Raw genomic sequence first — 17,477 nt, 5'->3', positions numbered from 1 at the left:
TTTAGGTGCACGTTAAAGAACCCCGGGTGGTCGAAATTTCCGGAGTCCCCAACTACGGCGTGCCTCATAATCAGAAAGTGGTTTTGGCACGTAAAACCCTATAATTAAATTAAACATCCTCTGGGAATCGATGTTATGCGAAGCGGTGTTGCCGGGAGCCTATCAACGTAACGAAACGACCATAAGAGCCCCAATACGTAGGCGGCTGTCTCATGACCTACATGACACACATGTCGTGATATTCGTGTCATGACCTATCATTTATGTTCGTCATGCACGAGTGTCATACTATGCCAATTTTGCTACATGCCATGACGTAGGCGGTTGTTTCATGACCTACATGACACGCATGTCATGGTATTCAATGTCATGACCGATAATCTATGGTATGTGTAATTAATGTCATACACTCTTGTCGTAATATCCCAATCGGTACATACCAGGTTAACGAAACCACCATGGCAGCATCAAGACGTAGGCGGCCAGATAGATAGTATCAGAGTGGCAAATGTTTGCCACGAAATGCTTCGCACTTCAAAAACATTCCTGATATAGTAGCGAGATTGAGGAGGTGCACCGATCAACTTCCCCCTAAAATTCACCAAAATAATTGGCATCGACCTTCCAGTCAAGGTTGCCTCGAACCCCAGAGTACGGCGGGAGAGCGTCGAGGGTTGCCGTCACCACTGTGAGTCTCAATCGGTCGCTCCCCTGATCAACACCGGTACACTAGTGGTACCAGTCAAGCCTGCAGCGTAGACCTCCCCTTGACGTCCTCATCGCGATGCACGCATGCTTTCGCAGATCGAGGGCACACATCAGACTGCGCCCCAACGGCTGCCGGCACTGGCCAACGCCGACTCGATGCAGTACTTCTCGTCCGAAGACTCCTTCACCGACTTCCTGGTGGCGCCTGGCTCCCTCGGCATCCTCGGCTTCCTCAACAAGACCAACTCCGTCTGTGACGTCATTTGCGAGACCGACATAGAGGTACGTACCCGCAGTTGAGAGATTTGAGCTAGCAGGTCAGGATTCCTATTGCTTATACATAGTATTCACGTACGTCATTCAACGATACTCCGCGACTTCCGGTTTACAGCAGCGCCATCTTGGCCTATGTGCGCGCCTGTTGATAAGGTTACAGTGAACTAGAATATATTCTAGTTCACTGCAATAAGGTACCCCAAGATGGCGGAAGCAGACGACAGCAGCGGATGTGACGTCACGTGCATACTATGTATACAGCACAGAAGTTTCTTTCTTCAACGTCTCCCGTCGAGGCTAGTAGGTAGCAATCGCGAGTATCGCTAACGGGTCGGACTGGTTGGCCATGAGCATGTCAAGAGCTAAGGTCAAGGGGCGAGAAATATGCACAAAAAAGAACAAAAGAAAAAGGAGCCAGGTGGAAAGAGGAGGACAGGGCTCAGTGCAGCCCAGGCAGTGCATGTCGTGGCAAGAGGAAAGGTAGAGGTTGAGACCAGCCACAAGAGCCGGGCGGGTTCCACTGTCCGATTTGGCAGAGCAACTCACGTAGCCTGCACACGTGTGCAGCACGGAAGGGAGACATGTGTATCCTCAACCGCAAGAGTTCTCCGAGCACGGGACCGGCGAAGCAAGAAAGTTAACGTACCTTCCACAAACCCGAAGGATATCGTCTGCTTACCCGTGCGACCTCCACAACACGAGACCGCTGAATTACAGAAGTTCAATGGCGAAAATGTGACAACATGCAATTTTTCATCAAAATCTGTGCTGCGATAACTTTTGCGGTCGGCTAAAGCGCGGTCAAGCACCGAAATGCGTTTGTCGTTTTTGCTGTCCACCTTTGTTGTGTATCCTACACCAGCTTCTTGTATGTCTACATATAGCTTTGACGTGACGTCATGGGCGCCATATTCTGACCTCATTCACACTTCAACTGCGCTGCTGGCGAATGCGATAAACAGGTGTCAGATGAAGGCACATCTTGGATGGATGGATGGATGGATGGATGGATGGATGGATGGATGGATGGATGGATGGATGGATGGATGGATGGATGGATGGATGGATGGATGGATGGATGGATGGATGGATGGATCGATGGATGGATCGATGGATCGATGGATGGATGGATGGATGGATGGATGGATGGATGGATGGATGGATGGATGGATGGATGGATGGATGGATGGATGGATGGACGGACGGACGGACGGACGGATGGATGGATGCATGGATGGATGGATGGATGGATGGATGGATGGATGGATATTATGAGCGTCCCCTTTGGAACGGGGCGGTGGGTTGCGCCACCAAGCTCTTGCCACCAAGATCTTCTCGCCGTGCTAAGGCTCCATCTGGCGGCCGCGATATTATTTATTTGAAGTACGTTACAGGCCCGTAGGGCATTGTGTAAGGTGGGCCGAAAAATCCCAACAGTGCGTACACAACCAGATGAAACGGGAAAAAGTACAATACATGGTAAATATAATTTGTGCACATAATAGCAATAAAGAAGAGGAGACTAAGCAATGCGGAAATAACGAGAAGAAATATGGTACATCGTTTAAAGCACACGATAACATAAACAACATTCATGCATGGCGCATGAATAAGTGTGCAATTCATCAACCGTGTTATAGCAAATGTGAAAAACAAAAAAAAAAGAGTTTGGTTTGAACGGTCGCGACAGCACAATGACAACTTTAAAGGAGCTCCTTGCTCACATCTGTCTGCCCAATGGCAATTCATGTGGCTGCAAACTTGTTTTTTTAGGCGCACATGCACAATTAAAAATTTGGAGGACGCTTAAGCTTCGCCTTTAAGAGTGGAACGCGACAGCGTTCAAAGCCCCTTTACTGGTTTTCATGCTTCCCGGCAACTGCAGCTTATGTAACCGTAACGTTTACCGGGAAACGGTGGCTGCGAACGCTATGCACAAAGGTGAGCTTTCTGGTAGAAACGCGGCGTCTTGCGTGGGTCAATTTCCTGCTATTTCGCACTTTTAATATTTCAGTCTGAGAAGAGCTAACATAAAGGACATACGCTGTCGATGTTCTCTTTTCATTACATTCGTTTGTGGGCTGCCATTCTCAAAATTCCGAGGAATAACTTTGTAAAGAATGAAAGACAAGGTATGAGCAACTTTGGCGGTAGAGAAGGGGTTGAGTATGCGTGGTTCGGAATCTGGTACGAAATTCCTTTTTCGCTGAGGCGACGTCCAACGCCGGGCGACGCGGGACGCCGGATTTTTTGCGGCACGGGCTCCTTTAACGCTATCGCGTTAATAATAAGACGTGGCAATCGGAAAGCATGTGAGCTTATATATAGGAGTTCCGCATCGGGAAAAAAAATATATTTTGATGGTTGCGTATGTGTCGTTCTCTTCATATCGCTTCTCGAGGGCGAGATTGATTTGTTTACAAATGCTTTGGTTTGGGCATGCGCGCGGAGGTTGGCTCTCTCTAGCTCTCATTATGTTTTTTTTATTTTTTTGTTAATTCGTTGAAAGTTGAAGTTCATTTCAGGCAAAGAGAAAAGAAAAATGTACAGGTGCCTGGGGGACTGGCGAAAAGACAAAAAGCATGACATGGCGCCTACCCCCCCCTCCCCCCCCCCCCGAGAAAACCCAAAGTCACCATCAAAATGACACAATGCTCAATTGTAATCTCTTAAAAGTTATAACAGTGCAGAAAAAAAAAACGTCATTCACTGTCCTTCTAAACTAAATTTTCGCTTAGCGCTTGTGTACACGTCCATTCTTTTTCGTCTTTTTTTTTTTGTCGCTCGCATACCACACGGTATGCGAGCGAAGACCGTCATCACCATTACGCAGCGCCCGGGTCACGTGGTGTCGTGTGTGCAGGGACGCGGGCTGCGTGCACAGCGATTGAATGCAGACTGGTTGGAACATACTTAAATGATTTTGATGGAACATGTTGCCGACGGAGACAAAAAAGTGCACGGACAGGCTAACATGTCTTCCCGCTCCCGTTTTCCTTTTTTTTTTAATCTTTGTATAGGATCTTAACTTCCGTCTTTGCAGCGCAAGATATTCTTGCGGCGTCAGCTGCTGTCTATCAGTGCTTTTGAAGGGCAGCCATCTTTTGTCAGAGACAGCAGGAGGGCTGACTGAACGGAAACCACGATAACTTCCAGCCTGTTCTTGTCACGTGTGCTTGCCTCACTCGTGAAGCAGGGGCTTGGAGGCGATTTTCAGACGATAACCCTGGGTAGATAGAAGACGCGTCGACGGTGAAACCTTGCAGGAAACTGAGCTTACCTTGTGCGTATATACATAGATCTGAAAGCCCTAAATAGCATGTGGTAAAATGGCAAGGGCTGGAATCAGTTACCAAAACGGCAATGAAGATAGGTGGAAAGGGTGGGTGCCAGGCAGCCAGTGGATAGGCTTCACAACGCCTCTAAATATCATCACACAAACTTCTGCTGACTTGAGTGAAATCTACGAAGTATGAAGCAGCAGCAGCATTGCATTTGGTAGACCCAGTATCCCTTTCGCGGTTTGCTCGCAGCGTACGCTGTTATTACCCTATGGGTATACAAGTAAAAACCATAGACGGTCGAGTAAAAATTGTTTAATGGGTACTTCAGATCAACTTCGCTTTATTGGACATTTTATAGGAAATATTACGCCAAGGTGCATAAGTAAACTGAGCTTCTGCGATAGACAAACTGCAACTCTTACTATGACAGGAGGCTTGTCAAGCAAGAAAACTCAAAAACGGAAGACGGCTGAAACGCCAGCGCCAGCCTGCCATGACGTCACAAATTTTTCGACGTCATCCTGCGTCGGTAATTGTTTACCGGTAAAGAAGGACAACACCGCATTTTAATTTCGAGATTTTTCACCTGTGCCCGAGCTAAAGCTTCCGCTTAATGGCGTTCTATTCCGATTGCCTATGCATGCGTTCGTGGCGTAATGGTTTCAGTATCTGGCTTATGTGCTAGTGCTCCTGTGTTGGAATCCTGCCTTCGGACAACATTAACAACCTTTATATGTTTATTTATTTATTACACAATGCTTTGTTGAAAGTGACGAATTTACAAAGTCGCGGAGCCGTTGAAAGCAAGTTTCGCCAAATCAGTTTACTTCCCCTAATTCCCATATTGACTGAACCGCCCCGACTGCAGCTCCTCTGGTCACCAGCGCCGGATTTCTCTCTGGTAATTATTGTAAAAAACTCTATGGACCACAATGCCACAGCGAGCGAACTCTAGCGGTAATCACGTGCGATAAGCGCAGAACAGGCTGGGCGACATCGTGATTTCCAATTCGTCCAATCCCCCTCCTTTGCTTCCCGCTGTCCCCGGCAGAATTTGGCTGTCCCCTAAAAGTAGTGAAAATTCTTGTCGATACTTCCATTTATTTGGCGAGAAGAAGGCTGTTTATTACTGGGGGGGGGGGGGGGGGGGGCAATGAAAGCGGAACATGCACTTTTTTTTTTAGTTTAGCGTGAAAAATTCCGGCACCCCAGTTTTAGCGTGCCGTCAAGTGCGACAGTTACAGATTTGTAAGTATTTTTTTACGTATCTGGGCCCCCAACTCCTACGCGGCCTATTCAAATAAATGTAAAATGCAAAAAAGCTTTTCTGAGGTAACCCCTGGACAGATTTTAATTAAATTTGTTGCATTTGAGAGATAAAGTTACATTCTATAGTGACTGATGGAAGCAGAATTTCTATTTAGGGCACCAATTTTGTTGCGAGAATTTTCAGAAATGCGAAAGTTTGAAAAAAAATAGAAGCACGAAGTTTACAAATTCATAGCTCTGCATCAAGAACACATCTCGTTGTTCTGTAAACGGCATCCATTAGATCATTGAAAGCGGACAAATTTGATGTGTCGTTTTACATCTTACGTGAATTTGTTACGTTGTTTACAAGGGTTCTGCAAAAGCTGTATTTCCATATTACAAAACTTTTTGACATTCATGTGTAACATATCAATTTTGTCCGCTTTAGATGTTATATTAGATGTAATCCACAGCATTGCATTATCGTTTCTCGTTGCTGAGTTGCAGAGTTGTAAACTCGATAGTTTCGTTTTTCGGAAATTTTCAAGTTCTGCCAATTTATAATAAAAGCTTTACTAGCTACATCAAAAATTCGAAACCAACAGTCATTAGATCTTAAGTTTTTATTTTAAATGCAACAAACCTCATCAAATTTGGTGCAGTGGCTGCCGAGAAAAACTAATTCTCCTTTAACATGTATTTAGCATCGGAGCACCCGAGCTAACGCTTCCTCTTGAGAGAGAGAGAGAGAGACTTTATTTATCCCATCTTAAAGGGAAAGGGGCTGCGGGAAGAAGGCGAGGGAGGTTATCCTTCTCGCTGTAGGCCTCCTCTACCACCTCAAAAGAATTTCTTGCGGGCAAGCCTGCGTTTTAAGACGCTTGGCGCGTTTCAATCAGTGCTGCGGAATGGAACGGGCGCCCCCATTCCAATTCCATTCCGGGGAATTAAAACTTGCCGCAATTCTATTTCTTTCAATTTCTCGGAATGAAAAAAACAGCCTATTCCCACTCCGGGAATGGCCGGGCAGTTCAATTCCATTCCTGTAAATCCTCAACGTAGAAAACTCGTATCGGTAGTTTTATCGAGTTACCGATGAAAGCACCATAAAGCTGATTTATCAGACGCGTTAGGAACTGCAAAAATACGCAAAACACGTTACCGATGTCGAGGGATAGTAGCTTGGTGACATATCTCGTGCAGTACAACCACCCTACTGATTCCCATAGGGGCAGTTCTCCCCCTGGCTATAGTAACTGCATTGTTAGCATGTTTTAACGGCTTGTGTTGTTTTAATATTGTTTAAGCTTAAATGTGTTCATGCTAAAATGACGACATTGCGTATTTTTGCGTAGGTGTCCTCGTGATTTTTTAAATGCTGCAATAAAGGTCGCAAGCAGTGCAAGGTGAAAAAAGAAGCTTTATTTAGGTTTTATTCGTCGAAATTTTGCAACAAAATGTCATGAGCAAAATGGGCGCTTCACCGTTTAGTTTTCAAAACCCGAAGTGTAAATGACGGCTGCTCCAACATTTAGTTCTAAAAACAAAAATAAAGTGAGATCGAACAGTCGCGTTATGACTATGTGTTCATGGTTATATTGCGCTCAGTTTTACAAACACGATATAAAGGAAGGACAGGACGTGGACGGACGTAGCGCAATCGGACTTGCGCTACGTCCGTCCACTTGCGCTACGTCCGTCCACGTCCTGTCCTTCCTTAATATCGTCTGTGTAAAAGTGAGCGCAATATAACCATGAACGTTCACCAACTAGCCCCCTTCATTGCTCTACTAAATGACTATGTGTTGTGCTTCACAAACATGAACTGCTCGAAAGAGGTGCTTGACAGCCGATTTCGCTTCGCTGCCATTATCAGGGATGCCGTAAAAATCACGCGTTCCACGTCAGCCGACGTCGCATTCACAGTGAAAACTGCCGTTGCGAGGCGGGAAAGCAAGAGAAAGCGGCTAGCGTTCGCTTTCCAATAGGTCAGGGGCTTAACCATGTCTGCAGAAGCTCCCTCTGTAAGGTAAAGAGAAATATCCCCTGCAGTGGTATGATGTATGGTGCTTGTATGATGTTTTGTACGATGTTCTGTATGATGTTCTGTATGATGTTTTGTGCGATGTTCTGTATGATGTTTTTAAACATCAGTCTGCTTGGTCCTGCTTCATAGTCTGCATTCGCTACGGTGCTGGCGCTGTCCTGCTTTGGCAAAAGAGGCCCCCTCCCCAGCACAACAGAACGCATCTGCTCCTCTGTTGCAGCTGAACACCAAGAAGACTTAAACCGTGGGTCTAGGAGGGCACCCATAAAAAAAAAACAGACAGTCCACGTGCTTCCGAACTGCTTCTCCAGGCTACGCTGTAGGCCTTTAGCGGCCCCTTTGCAAAGAAGTGTGCATTTGCTTAAGATTTCCGCAAGGGAAACTTCGATATTTCGCAACGCGGGAAGCAAGAGCCCGGTTGTCTCGTGCCTTTTCTCTACAGGGGAACGAAGCTCAATCAAGTCTGTCGCCAGCCTCAGTTCATATTTAGACAGTTTAGCCTTCTTGCACGCGTGCAGAGTTTTTCAGGGCTGGATGACTCGAAAACTGGTAACAAGCCTTCTCATCGTTCGCAGCTGCGATTTCCACCTTCGTCGCGTTGTGAGATTCCCCAAATTCCGACCGGTCACATTCAACACTTCTTCCGTGTCGGCGGTGCTCTTACCTATAGGTGCAAGGATGGCGCCGCATTTTTGTACAACTTCCTCGGCATTCGGGTCCTAAAATAAAGTGAGGACGACAATTAATGAATATTACCACTGCATGTACAGGTAGCGCAAATGGCAAAGATGCAATGCAACATAGTTTCAGAAAGAGAGTGATGACATATTTAATCGTACGGTACTGCACTCGACGACACACTGACACTCTTCAAGACTTCATAAGACAAAAAAAAAGTGGCGACAGATACAGTCGTTTTCTCCAGCCCTACGATAAATTGAGTGCACATTAATGCATAGGCTGCACCTTCCTGTTCTTTGGGAATACATATGTGGGGCGCGTAGTGCCATGGCTACGGCACTACGGCTGGTACTATCTTAATGAAATTGGCTTCGTAATTCAAATAAACGTACTAGCAGCAGACTGCCGCCTGGCTGACTGCTCTTATATGTCCGGCAACTGTGTTTATATACGGGTAAAGCAAAGCGATGTGTACTAAGGAGGAGTGACGTACGTAGGTTTTCATATTCCCGGGCCGGGTGAGGAAGGTCTAATCCAAATAAAAAGGGAGAGGGAGATCACGAAAGCAGAAAAATAGCAAAGAGGCCCAAAATACAATAATACAAAAATAGCTTGAACAAGGAATCAAGCAAATCCAAATCTTTTAAAATGTAACTTCGGGACACCGTGCGCGTTCTTTACAGGATGTGCCAGTTTTGTTTTTGTCTGTCTTTAGAGGTATTTCAGAACGGGTGGCTAACGTGGTGAGAGTGGACCTCGAAGTCACGCAAGCTTGGTGGTTAAAGCATGCGGTAAGAAAATGATCCGCAGCCACTATTTCATGGGAAGCAGAGTTCGTGACATCGGCCATGGCAGCAAATTCCCCACGAATCCCCAAGATGAAAAATCGAAGCACGCTCGAAAAGTCGGCTAAACATCAGCTGGGGGTAATAATAAAGCTTTAAAGCCCCGAGACTGTAATAAGCACAGTTGTCTGCCCTTACTTTTCAAACTGCAATTATTATATTCATACATTCTTTGTCCATGCATTCATGCCAAATTATTTAACAAAGCTTGGCCCAAACAATTGTTCATGAACATAGTAATAAATGAACGACGCATCAATGCACATGAGTATGAAACCAATATGTTATTTAATAGCCCATACCTGCCGAATGGCGTCTTTAACGGCAACCTGTAGGCTGCGGGCGGCGCAGCCAAATCGATATTTCTCCAACTGATAGAACTCGCTTAAAAGCTCCTTGGTCAAGCGTTCCGGGCAGTCGTTGAAATTATAATCATTATCGTCCTCTTCAATATCTCATCCGGTAAATGCAAATGCCCTTATCATTGATGAAGCATTATCTGTCACCACGCGAAGGACCTGGAAAACGAAACAAAAACAGTTAACGGAGGCGAAATTGTACGAATATACATATTTCACCTCATCAGCGATGTTCCCCTGCAGCAACGCTGCGTCATACTCGGAGCGGATCCGAGGCAGCTGTGTGGCTCCCCGTTAGGCGAGTGAAACAGAGGTACGTGTGAGCCGGGAAGTCAGTGTCCATGAATGTTGCTTCGACAGCCAGGAAGCCCTCCGTAGACCGCGACGTCCACACGTCTAGTGCGATGCAGAGGTACTCCGCTCCCGCCAAAGACGATGATATTTTGGTCTGTATAGTACTGATACTTTCCCGGGCAGGAACTTCTCTCTGAGGTGACCCCGCGATGGCAATGGCGGCCTGAATCTGAAAGAATACAAAGCAGTTACATTGATAACAGGCGACTTATAATATTGCCAAACTTACCGTTAAGAATTGTTTGAGTCCGATCCCTCCCGACAGCATGAAAGGGTTCCATGTCAGTGCAAATCATGTTGATTATGGCTTCGTCAAGAACATGCAGCCTTTTAATCAAGAGGCACAGAGCTGCAGCCAGCGGTGAAAGCCGACGTTATCTTCGGCTGGCTTGCCAGCCCTTTCTCCTGTTGCGTGTACTCACGTTCGTGCTTTCTTTTTAGGTGCCGAATCAAATTAGATGAAACTACATCATGTATAGTTTCGGAACAAAGCTTGCAGCGTTCAGTTTGTTTCCTTCGCGGGTAATTTAAAAAATTTAAATTCCACACATAAAAATTCCGCAAATAAAAGTTCCGCATGACGGATACCAAAGGCACAGAGCTGCGGTTACGCGAAGAATCGAGAAAACTTCGGAGCAACTCAGTCTATAAGGAAAGAATTGTAGTAGGCGTGTTGCTTGTAAATGTGCCGTGCTTGTAATCAGCCAAGCCATTCTAAAAATACTGCTTCGTTGTTAAATTCCAGGCTCTGACTTATTAATGTTTGAACGTCGGCTGGTTGATTCTTCGGCGTATTTTGACAAAAAACAGAGCGCAGACGAAAAAGCGCTCTATATATTTTCGGAAAGAGACGTAATTCTATTCTCATTCCATTCCGGGCAAGAGGCGCTTAATTCCATTTCCATTCCATTCCATTCCTCCAAGCGTTGTCGCCGTTCCATTCCCATTCCATTCCGGGATCGCGAAATTGTCGAATGATACCGGAGTCACTCCAATTCCAGAATAGTAACTCCGCAACACTGGTTTCAATTTGGCCACCTCGACAGGTTGAGCCGCTGCAATTAGTAGCGGTTCTGCGTGTTCGCAGAGTATTTAGGGCAGATAGCGCGTAATAAACAAAGCACCAAGAACGTCTGAATCCACAAGTATGAAGATCAGACAAATCCATGTACTTCCCATCGTTCCCATGGTGACTGAACGGATGGATGGATGGATGGATGGATGGACGGACGGACGGACGGACGGACGGATGGATGGATGGATGGACGGACGGACGGACGGACGGACGGACGGACGGACGGACGGATGGATGGATGGATGGATGGATGGATGGATGGATGGATGGATGGACGGACGGACGGACGGACGGATGGACGCACGGACGGATGCATGCATGGATGGATGCATGCATGGATGGATGGATGGATGGATGGATGGATGGATGGATGGATGGATGGATGGATGGATGGATGGATGGATGGATGGATGGATGTTATGAGCGTCCACTTAGGAACGGAGCGGTGGGTTGCGCCACCAAGTTCTTGCTATTATACTGCCCAATATCCTCCCTAGGATAAAAAAAAAGAAAGAAAACCTATGCACTCCCACAGCCAAATTTTCTGATCCCCTATTGCGAACTTTGCTTTTGTACACCTCCGTTTTTTGTCGTTTCCCTACTTCCACCAATCTTCCAATCGCCTCTTACTAATCTCTATTGCTGGCATGTTTACTTTTCCACTGCTCTCGCTAACCCCAGGGGCTTCAAGAAGGCCAGTGGTGCCTGAATCGACTGCTGGGCAGACGTCTTCACGTTCTAATAAAACATGCTCCATCGATTCCCTAGCTTTACCGCAGCAAGCACATGCTTCTTCTTCCTTCTTATATCTCGCTTTATAGGTGCGTGTTCTAAGGCATCCCCATCTCGCTTCGAAATGTAATGAGCTTCCCCTTTAGTTATCATAAATTGTTTCTTCCCTGATTTCGTTTTTTTTCCTCTTAAGTGGTTACTCATGGCAGGTTTCTTTTCTATCGCCACCACCCATGAGATTCTTCAGCCTCTCTGAATTTCTGCTTGACGTTCTTCGTTGCTGTGTTGCCCACCCTACAGGCCGCATACTTGTTGGTATTTACCGCAGCAAGCACATGCTTCTTCTTCCTTCTTATATCTCGCTTTATAGGTGCGTGTTCCAAGGCATCCCCATCTCGCTTCGAAATGTAATGAGCTTCCCCTTTAGTTATCATAAATTGTTTCTTCCCTGATTTCGTTTTTTTTTCCTCTTAAGTGGTTACTCATGGCAGGTTTCTTTTCTATCGCCACCACCCATGAGATTCTTCAGCCTCTCTGAATTTCTGCTTGACGTTCTTCGTTGCTGTGTTGCCCACCCTACAGGCCGCATACTTGTTGGTAAGCTTCCTAGTTCTTTTCCTCCACTGTGAATCAATGTTTTTCCTGTACAGATACCTGAACACTCTCCCAGCCCATTTACTTTCTTCCACATTCCTCAGTCGTTCTTCATAATCAATTTTACTGCGAGCTTCCCTCATTTCAAAATTAGTCCAGCCTATATCACCTTGCACAGCTTCAATTGTAGTCTTCCCGTGAGCGCCCAATGCGAGGCGACCCACTGACCTTTAATTCCCATCGAGTCCTGATTGTACCCCTGATTTAAAGCAAACAACCGCATGTCCAAAAGTAAGTCCTGGAACCATTACACCTTGCCACATACCCCGAAGCACCTCGTACCTATTGTTCCCCATAGCGCTCTGTGCTTCATTATGACTGCATTTCTCTTACCCTTAGCTGTTATTGTTTTTTCCTGTGTTTCCATATATCGATTGCCTTCGTTTATCCATATACCAAGGTATTTATATCCTCTTACCCGAGGTATTTCCTGGCCCTGTATTGCCACTGTCTGTTCACCGTTTTCATTGAGAACATAACACCTTGATTTTCTAATACTAAATTTCAAACCTAAATTGTTGCCTTCCTGTCCACAGATATTAGCCAGACGTTGCAAATCAATTTGCTTGTTAGCTAACAACACAATGATGTCCGCATAAAATAAACTTCCAAGCTGCTGCTCTACTACTGTACCCGCTTGTTTGTATGAGAGATTAAACCCGATATTACTTCCTTCCAGCGCCCTCTCCATCTTCACCACGTACATCATAAACAGCAATGAAGATAAAGGGCACCCCTTCCTCAGTCTCTTGTTGATATGAACTTTCTCCTCGTTCCTCATCCCGTCCCATTCAACGCAAACGGTATTTTCTAGGTAAATCTCTCTCAAAAGCTGTAGACAATCATCACCTAAGCCTTCCCCTTCCAGAATATCCCACAAAATGTTGCGGTCTACGTTGTCATAGGCTCCTGTAATGTCTAAAAAGGCCACATATAACGGTCTGCATTCTACCTCTGATATTTCAATACACTGAGTAAGAACGAATAAGTTTACCCGCCATGGTTGCTCAGTGGCTGTGGTGTTAGGCTGCCGAGCACAAGGTCGCGGGATTGAATCCCGGCCACGGCTGCCGCATTTCGATGGGGGCGAAATGCGAAAACACCCGTGTACTTAGATTTAGGTGCGCGTTAAAGAACCCCAGGTGGTCTAAATTTCCGGAGTCCTCCACTACGGCGTGCCTCATAATAAGGAAGTGGTTTTGGCACGTAAAACCCCATAATTAAAATTAACGAATAAGTTATCCTCCAAACGTCTACCTATTCTGAAGTCATTCTGAAGCACTCCCAAAATGCCATTATTCTCTGTCCATGCTTGCAGCTTTAGTTTGATTACCTGCATTGATAGCCTGTATATTACCTATGTAATGGTCAGCGGTCTATACTAGTGAATTCTGTCTTTCTCCCCTTACCTTTATAAATTAAATTCATTCGACTTTGTCGCCAACTATCTGGTATTCGTGTATCTTTTAAAGTTTTTTTCCACTGCTTTCACCAGAGCTTCCTTACTTTTTGGTCCTAGTTCATTAATCAGCCTAACGGGAACCTCGTCTAGCCCTGGGGCTGTGCGCTTAGGAATTTTCTCTTCGGTTTTCTTGCAGTATTTCCAGGAAGTCCTTTTTCGTTTGCGCGGTTACATGATGCACTCTTTTATCGCCTTGCACTCTCTCCACAATTGCTTCTGAGAACCTATCCAGGTTTGAGTCGCCGGCGATAATCACCATTTCACTATCTCCTACCTCTCTCTGCTTCCCTTTGTCCTTTTCCGTGTGATTCAGACTTTACAAGGGGCATTGACCCATGCGTTCCTGCATTTTCAGCTTGGCGCCCTCAAGGTAGGTGCCGCTCTTTCCAGCTAACTCCTCACGACGTTGTACGCATTCCTCGTACTTTGCTGTCACTCCCTCTCCTGTTAACGTCGGGGGACACCGTTCCGTTGTCACGACCATTCTCGTTCACAATGGCGGCCCTCTTCAGCTTTTTCTCGGCTGCTTCAAGTCTTTTTCCCCTACGTTCCGTGCATCACGCCCCCTATTTAGCTCGGTTTTGAGCTCTTCAACCTGTTTGACAAGCTCTTCCTGGAAAGCCTCCATTTTCTTCAGCTTATCATCGACATCACAGTGTGTGCCGATTGACTCGGTTTCCTCTCCATACTCATCCTTCCCCTCATCTGCCTTGAGGGACCCCCCGCGCACTGCCTGCTTTCCCGGCTTTCTTCCCATGCCCGGCTTTTTCTGCTGCAAATACTATAATACTATATTACTGTAATAATGCAGAGCACGTGCTTTCTAGCAAAAACCGATACGCACAGGATCTAAATCCTCAAAATGTCGCAAGTAATTCTCACCAACCATTTAAAAGCAATCAATGCTGCACAGACTTAAGGTATGACACGTTTTCGCGCGTGTACAACCACCGCGGCCACGCTCTCACTTTCCTACCAACACACACAAAGTAAAACCACTAATAGCTATTAGTCTTGCCACTTTCAAGCTACTATTTAAAGGCTATAAAGACTATGAAGAACGATAGGAGCGCCAGAGTTCCCTCTATTAATAATTGCACGAAACTCTATGCTGCCCGTCGTCAGATAGGCAGCCCAGTTGCGCCGGCAGCTGGCAACAGGGGTCGATCTTAAAGGAGTACTGACACAAAAATTTATGTCTGTTCTTTTTTTCTGCTTTAATAAGTAGCTAATGACCCAGTAATCACGGCACGGAACCACAACTACTTGAGAGCGCGACAGGTAATTATTCGAAGTCTTGTTTGTAGTGACCTGTCCAAGTTTCGGTTTCAGAGAGCAACGAGATGGGCCAGAGAAGGAACGTAAACACAGCTGGACACGTGATCTCAAAAACCTCTGACGTAGGCTCTGACGCGCACCGCGCACGCTGTGCTCGCGAGCTTCGTGTTCCTAGTTCGTCTGCTACGCGCTTTGCAACGACCTCGCAACCATCGTCGCCATCGTTTTCGTCGTCAAGCGGCGACGATTTCCTGCAGGCGGGAGTCGCCACCGTATTTAGACGTGCATTCTATAATGAATGTCGAAAGACTACTTAACCAGTCTCAAACGATTAAGTGTTGCTGTTCAGATGTTCCTAAGCGTCCAGTAATAAATGACTTTCCCTCTCTCTCCCCGCCAGGCATGCGTGATCCCGATGTCGCTGATGGACAAGCTGGTGTCCCGGGACGCGTCCTCGCCGTGCATCCTTTACCGCATGTGGCAGTGGGTCGCCGTGCGCATCGCCCTCGACTTGCTGCAGGGGCGAGAGGAGTTCGAGGTGCGTGTGGTGCACTCGGTAACTTTTAAAAAAAATTATTATGGGATTTCACCTGCCAAATCCACTTTCTGATTATGAGGCACGCCGTAGTGGGGCACTCGGGAAATTTGGACCACATGGGGTTTTCTTAACGTGCACCTAAATCTAAGTACGCGGATGTTTTCGCATTTCGCCCCCATAGCAATAAAAAAGGCTGAAGAATGCGTCAGTGAAAGTTATCTTCGTCATGGGTAGACCTGGTTTTCAATCGCACATTATGAAATATTACAGTCTAGTGCTGCGAATTTCTTCGGAAGCGTGTCGCTCAAGTAAGACGAAAAAGTCACTAACATTCTCGCTATAACTGTGAAGTGCATTTTGAGAACATAGGTGAAGAAGGGTATAAAGAAGCACACCGACCACTGAAAGAATACAAGACGTTTCGGCTCCCCTGACGGGAGCCTTGTTCACGATGAAACCAAGCAGGTGCGATACAATGTTTATATGGCTTTAAAATATGGCGTAAGCAGCGCGTGTAGATGGGGCGGAGGGTTCCGTCATTCCGGTTGAGGGTGCTATCTGTCACTTGGATTAGGAGGGATTCCAAGTGGTGTCTTGAAGTCAAATTTATTTCTTTTTGGGGCGAAGGGGAGGGGGATAACGCCAAGATCTTAGGGGAAAAAAACGCGCGCTATGCAAACATCGCAGATCGCTTTGAAGATGAGGCCCGCGCGGACACGCACTTTAGCCACATCGCAGACCGCTTTCAAGACACACGAGCGGCGGCAACGCGTCCCAACGGTGTCCGCCAAAGGCGTCTACTACGGCGTGCGCGATTCGTGTGGCCAACGCCGCAGTAGACGCCGCGGTTGTCTCCACTCTGTGCGGAACGGCGGGCGAGGAGGACATCGAGGCACTGTAGCGGCCGCCCTAGAAGAACGCCCCTCCTCCCTCGCCTGACCCCTCTGCCTCGCGCGCGACAGGAGAGGGCACGCATCCGGGCCGCGTTCTAATCTCGCGCACGCAGTAAACCACGTTCGCCAGCTCACCACCACACGCTTTCACTCATACAGAACCTCACGGCGACGGTAAAAATGCGCCTGGAGTGTCCATATAATTGCTATAGCAATCATCATCATCATCAGCTTGGTTACGCCTACTGCAGGGCAAAGGCCTCTCCCATATTATTGCTATAGCAATAATAAACTTCAAATGTGTGAACACAATGTGAAGGCTATGATCACTATGTTTTGAAGCATAATCACAACGTGAAGGCTACCAACGGGAAGGCCGCCGTTGGTTCATCGTGGTCACGGACCCTATGCATCGTCCAGCGAGTTTCGGTCACTTGCATCCAACTTTTGAATATTAAACTGTGTTCTAGAAGGCCATTTTGCAAGCAACCCTTCTGACTTTTTAACTACGTCGGTAAAATATCGCCAACTGTTCATTCAAGTCATTAAAGAAAGTCGCCGATTGCTGAATAACAAACCTTGCCGTAAACGGGCAAAAACGTCTCTGAATCTAGCGTCGAAATCGCGAAAATGGACACACTGATTAAATACCGGCAAATTATGAAAGCAAATTTGATTTTGTGTTTTCAAAGGTGGTTAGGTCAGACGGCCCCAACAAACACGGGATAACGCAAGTGATGGTAGATCAAACTTATTTTGGGCAGCCTAGCGACAATTTTCTCAGCAACGCAGGTTTGCAAGGCACGTCCCGCAGGCGTCTCGCACCGCATAATACGGAATAACGCTTAATTCGGCTGGCCGAGCCAGCGGGCCGAGCATCATTTGCTACAGCACGTGGCGGCGAGGTCCGAAAGACAATCCTATCTGCCCAAGCAGGGTAAACGTAACGAATAAATCTTACCCATGTGGGCGAAATTCTGGGAGAAAACTTGGCCTCAACTGTTGTTTTGCTGTATTTATGCAGTGTGCAGTCGACAGTG

General features: G+C 46.5%; 1 protein-coding gene across 2 annotated transcripts in view; it reads left to right on the top strand.

The window, feature by feature from the left end:
• The window catches only part of LOC135912679 (sperm-specific sodium:proton exchanger-like), a 109,117-nt gene that overhangs the window by 87,678 nt on the left and 3,962 nt on the right, over nucleotides 1-17,477 (top strand). For both annotated transcript variants that reach the window (XM_065445191.2, XM_065445190.2), the window contains 2 exons: nucleotides 805-990; nucleotides 15,407-15,544. In XM_065445191.2, the coding sequence (XP_065301263.2) occupies nucleotides 805-990; nucleotides 15,407-15,544 (324 nt within the window). The remainder of the gene's footprint in view (nucleotides 1-804; nucleotides 991-15,406; nucleotides 15,545-17,477) is intronic.

This window comes from Dermacentor albipictus, chromosome 7 (genome assembly GCF_038994185.2).
Source record: "Dermacentor albipictus isolate Rhodes 1998 colony chromosome 7, USDA_Dalb.pri_finalv2, whole genome shotgun sequence".
Taxonomy (NCBI): Eukaryota; Metazoa; Arthropoda; class Arachnida; order Ixodida; family Ixodidae; genus Dermacentor; species Dermacentor albipictus.
This window is presented reverse-complemented; position numbering and strand designations above follow the sequence as displayed.